Genomic DNA, 6,000 nt, shown 5'->3' on the forward strand with positions numbered 1-6,000 from the left:
GACGGTTTATGCGTGAAAACCTAGAAGTGATATTTTAGGAAATAAGAGTCTTGATTACCTTAATCTAGAGAGTCCTATTTTTGAATGTCCTGATTTTTCTGAGGAAAGGATCCCTAGTACTCCAATAGTACCAAAAATGGCAACTTTGAAAGCTTTGTTGAATCCGACTAGGACTACTCGTCCCTCGTGTAACAGATTAGCTGAAACGGAAGCAAATTATGAACTTGAATCTTGGACCTTACAGATGCTCCCAATATTTTTAGGGAAAGAAAATGAAAACCCCTATTTCCATGTTAGGTATTTTGAGGAAATTTGTAGTACCCTAAAAATTAGAGACCTTGATGATGATGCTTTGAAACTTAGGTTATTCCCTTTTTCCCTGAACTATAAAGCCAAATCGTGGCTAAATAGTTTGACTTCCGGGTCAATCGAAACATATGAATAACTTACATCTGCCTTTTTGAACAAGTTTTTCCCTAGGCACAAAACATCGTCTATTAGGACGCAAATCTGCACGTTTTCTCAACAGGAGGGAAAATCTTTGTATAGGTATTTGGAAAGGTTCAATGATCTATTATCCCAATGTCCTCATCATGGTTTATAAAAGGTTAGGCTAGTTCAGATCCTTTATGAAGGTTTAGATTATTCGACAACAACTATGGTGAGTCACTATGCACTGGTGGATTTGAAAACCAAACTGTCGATGCGGCGATGGAATATTTGAATGAAATGGCCGAAAAGACCCACCTATGGGAAAATAATAGGGAACCCAAGAAAACAATTCTTCTAGGTAGAGGAAACATTAATAGGATTGAAGGAGGCTTTGAATCAGATGCCAAAATTGCAGCAATAGCTAAAAGCTTAGAAGCTATAAAATTGGGTCACACTAGTGGTAGAATAGAGCCTTTTTGGGAAGGCCGTACTATTGAAGAGCAAGCCAATTCTTTATAATAATAAACCTAGATTTGATAACCGTCAGAAATTTGACCCATATTCTGAAACCTATAATCCTGGTTGGAGAAACCATCCGAACCTCTCATGGTCTAAGGACCAGAATCAAGGTCAGTTTAGTAATTCGAATGCTCCCCCAGGTTTTGGCTATACTAAGAATCTTTCAGGACTAGCTCAGTTTCAGAATTCCGATAAGAAAATTTCAATCCTAGAAGAAACTCTCGCTTCGTTTATTCGAAACATTGAAAAGATGCACCAACCGCTTTCACAAAGCATATAAGTAACAGGATAGGGTAAGAAAACAGTCAGTTTGGGGGTATTTGATAGACACATTTATATGTCTATTTAGATCTCGATTTTCTATAATATTAGTACCCATTATGTACTTATTTTGGTATTTTATGTCTTTGTAGGTATTTTTGGTGAAATAAACATGTCCGGAGGAATTAAATTAGAAAGTGGCATTGGCAACACCCGGAGGAGTTGATAAAGGCACCCAGAAGTTTTCACTATTTACAGCCCAAAGAATTACTCTTCGTACCCCACAGATTGTTATTCGCACCCCAAGGATTTCTAATTGTAACCCTACTTGCTAAAGGGACACCAAAATAGGATAAGGGGAGGTCATATTCTCCAAATTGGCGGGAAAATTCTGGTTTAAGCTGCATATTTAGGGTTGATGATTTGGACCAGTTTCAAGGAGATTGAATCGCTGGTTTTCATGGGCTAGGCATGTTTTGGAAATACAATGCTGGTATGGATGTTTAGTAGGGCTGGGTTGGGATAAAACTCGAGTTGGATAGAAACAGAGGTGCAGTTATACACGGAACCTGTATGAATTGGTTTTTGGTATTTCAGGGAGACTAACGGCGAGATATTATTTCCTAAGATGAGTTTCTATCTAAGGAAGATTTTGGGAGGAGTTGGAAAGATCAGAAACGCGTGAAACAAGTAAGGGAAGAAATTATTCTGTGACTTCCACGAAAAGAAAAGAAGAAATGTAATTGGGATTTTGAGGTTGCTGAAGTGTATAAAAGGCGCTGTCGAGTTCCATAGAAGGGTATTCAAGTTTAGAAGATGTTAGGGGAAGTTTAGAACACTACAGAGCCGCGAAATCGAAGTTGCAGGAAACCGGGTTCTGCTGCTGCTGAAGAAGAACACGAAGAACATTAGACTTACAAAAAATGTATTTTATTCAACAGTATACTGCTTCTATCGTTTCTTGTAACAATCACTATTACAACAGTTCTCTGTAACAGTCAGTTTGTAACGCAAATAAAACGTTGCAAACTGCCTGTTTTATACCTTCTCTTCTTTTTAATCAACTTTTGGGAAATAAAGATGTATTTTGAGCAAGTGATTAATATGAGGAGCTAAACCCCATTGTTGAGGCGACGGAGGAAGCCATTTTTCCAATTACTATGTGGTAATTTTTATTTAATTAATTTTCTCAATCTCTTTTATTATCTGCCTTGACTGAGAATCGATTGAATGATTTTTCCTACGCAATTGTGATTTCTTTCGATAGATTATGCTTAAACCTAGGTTTTTGATATTCTATGCTTTCGAAATACACTTGTTATCTAAAAATCTGCCTTTGCAAAATATTAGAATCATTTAGAACGTAAAGAGTTGCATGAACATTGATTAGATTAAATCACATAGAAGTTAGAGATTGGTGGAATCCGAGTCTCAGTGTTCTCAACATATTGAAAAAAAATTATTTGAAATCTTTCTTGTTAAATTTGGGTCTAAAACAATTCTTTACAAGTTTGAGAATCGAATCTTTACTACCACTTTCTACAATACATCATACAATTATACCAGTAGTTGTCAACAACAGGAGTTGATGATATTAGATAGGATCAACAACATAAGTTGATTGTATTTTACTAACTGTTCAACTGTGATTGTTGTGTTATTGAATGAATAAGAATGCTGACTATATTACTGTTGTTTGAAATATGGCAATCAATGAGGAGATCACCACGGTTAAGCCTGAATAATCAAGAAGACGATCAACCGAAACAAATTCCAAAAGATGTAGGAAACAAACGGAAGAAGTTATTGGAAGAAAAACAGGAACATATTGAAAGAAGTACAAAACAGAAAAATGATCAACAAAATGAACAAGTCAAAGAAACAAAAAGAACAGAAAAGGGACAAGAAGATTCAGAAGAAGACGAATCGCAAGAGATTGAAAAAGTTAAAGCAACAAAAAGAAATAAGGAAAACAAGAAGAAATTAGATGATGAACAGAAAGAAAATGTGTAGAAGAAGAAGAAAAATGAAGAGGAACCATCAGGTAAAAGAAAGAAGAAGATGATAATTGAAGAATCAGAAGAAGAGGAAGAAGAAGATTCAAACGAAGAAGAGAACAAATCAGAGGAGGAGAGAGAAGAATCAGAGGAAGAAAAAGTAACCGAGGAAAAGAAAGAATCAGGTGTGAAGCCGGAAAATGAACTCAAAGGTAACAATATTGAGTTGTGTTTTATGCTGCCATATCATTAAGGTCTTTAACTATTAAAAATAAATAAGTCAATGGTTGAGTTGCATGTATGCAGGTAGGCCAAGGGCGAACGAAGTTACATTCAAATGAGGTGTCATTCCATTGGTTGAAATGGGGAGTTTTCTATACAAGCTGTTTGAAGTAGAAGAAGAAGGAAATAAGAAGAAACCAATCCTTGCCAAAGCACTGAAGGCCAATCCTTTTTGGGACTTCTTCAGCCCATTCTACATAGCAAACAACAACAATATAGTGACTCCTAAATGGTTAGAAATAATCAATCTTGCAATACGACTGTTTCTTAGTGGATTTAATAAAGAAACGAAGGAGCTCGCATTTGGATATCCCGAAAATGAGCAGAATTATACATAGTGCTCTCTGGATGCAAGGGAATTTGCGTTGATCTTCAAAATCAGAAGAATTATAGAGAGTGAAGATTTCAAGAGGAGACTCAAATCAAAGTACCAAGATGAATGCATGAAATTCTTGAATACCAAGTTCAGACCAGAAAAAGAGGCATATTGTAAGCATAAAATAATTAAGACTGAGGTTGAGAAAAAACTAAGAATTGCAGCGGGAGATGAGTCCGACCCGGAGTATTTTGTCAGACTTTTTGCCATGTGATTATGTGCAGTGTTTTTCTTCCCAGATTCTGGAACAACAAGCTTTGCGAGGAAATGATTACCTTATGTTCTACAAATGGATAAAGTATCATGGCCATATCACATTGTATATTTTTTGATTTCGAACATCTCAAAACAAAAAGAAAAAAAAAAGATTGTTATTGGATGCACTACAATGATATCGGTAAGTAAAACTAACCTATTTCATTTCTCTGCATCCAGTATTAGTTTTGTGAACACACTGGGAACTACATCGACAATATGAAGGGTTTTGTAACCATAACTCCGAGATTTCTAAAATGGAACCAGCACACATTGTGCAAAAAACTTCGCAATAATTTTGGCGAAAAAGCTAGAGAGGGAATAGACATGACTTGGTTTAAATATCAGGTAATTGTTTTCTTACTCTCTTTAAATTTCCTAGTACAAATACTAATTTTTTATGTATAAACAATGGAAGTTGATCCCAGCAAGTGAATCAACAACCAAAGTTGACACAAAATAACTGAAATCTACTGCAGAAAAGTATGATTATGCACATTTTTTTGTATCCTTGTATTTAAATTAGAGGTGCTTCAGATTCGGATTAGGAAAACAAGTGCGATTATAGATGATAGAGTTAAAGAAATGATACCAAGTTGCCATATTACAGATTTTGTGTATCAACAATGAAAGTTGATCCCCAATGAATGGAATCAACAACCAAAGTTGGCACGATATCTGAAATATATTACAGATTTTGTGTATCAACAATGGAAGTTGATCCACAATGAATGGAATCAAGAACCAAAGTTGACATCATATCTGAAATGTACTCCACTTAAATATTGCCTAAAATAGAGTTTTAGCTGCGAATTCATATATGTCGCACCTCACTCGGGGATTAAAGGTAGAATGTGAGAAAAAATAGATTATCGCCCAAAAAATACTTTGCTCACTGTATTTCACACCGGTTTGCAGGTTCATGAAGATTTTGTTGATCCGGTTACAGAAGATGAGATGTATTTAATTGACTTATCATCACCATCACGAGAATTGGAAGTAGAGAGGCAAAAGAATAAAGAGATGGCAGAAGAAAACTTGTATCTTGAATGTGACAAGCAGGAAATAACTTATCAAAGAAGGGGTCAAACAAGAACATTGATAAACAACATAATCTTCATGAAGAATATTATTGACAATAACAACGACATGATTCAGTTGCAACCTGCAGATGTAGAGAGACTTGAAGATATTGCTAACAAGTGAAGGAATGGAAAGAAAAGGAAATGCATGTCCAGAAAGCAAGATCAGAGAGTACTCAACATGAATTCAAAAGAGCAACCAAAGATATCTTAGATACTAAAGTAGCTCAAGTGGAGAATACAAGTGGAGAACCATCTGAAAAGGAGACTGAAGTTGTCTTGAAAGCTGACTTGAATGTAGACGAAGAACCAGAATCAAGTCAACTGACATTGTCATTGTCAGATACAAGTACATGCAATTCAGAAAAGAGCTTTCAGAAGGGTTTTCAAAGTGGACTAAATATCCAGGTAAATCCCGTGTTGAACAATCACTTGGAAAACTGGAAGATGAGATTCAATGCAGGAAGAGAAGAACAAAGAAGACAAGAAGCAAATCTTCAAATCAGTAATGTGATTGCAGAGATTGGTAATTCAGTTGAATAGTTATAAGAGGAGAATGAAGTCAAAGAAGGAGAAAGGAGTACAAACATGCAGGAGGCGGAGATGGTGGGAGATTTAGTTGTTTATTCAACTCCTCCAATAAGGCTATACTTCCAGATAGATCAGATTATGTCGCTACAGGTAATATTTTAACTCAGTTGAAGAAGTAATCAATTTACTTCTTAGTGTTTAACTCTGCAAGTGTTAGCTATAAGAATTGTATGTAAGTCTGTTTATATTATGCATAGTTTGGATT

General features: G+C 35.5%; 1 protein-coding gene across 1 annotated transcript in view; it reads left to right on the forward strand.

Moving 5' to 3' along the window:
- Window positions 1-5,328, forward strand: part of LOC113290711 (uncharacterized mitochondrial protein AtMg00810-like) — a 30,727-nt gene extending 25,399 nt beyond the window's left edge. Inside the window, exon 2 of the mRNA XM_026540295.1 lies at window positions 5,041-5,328. Coding sequence (XP_026396080.1) covers window positions 5,041-5,328 — 288 coding nt within the window. The remainder of the gene's footprint in view (window positions 1-5,040) is intronic.
- The last annotated feature ends 672 nt before the right edge of the window (window positions 5,329-6,000 follow it).

Source organism: Papaver somniferum, chromosome 6 (genome assembly GCF_003573695.1).
Source record: "Papaver somniferum cultivar HN1 chromosome 6, ASM357369v1, whole genome shotgun sequence".
Taxonomy (NCBI): Eukaryota; Viridiplantae; Streptophyta; class Magnoliopsida; order Ranunculales; family Papaveraceae; genus Papaver; species Papaver somniferum.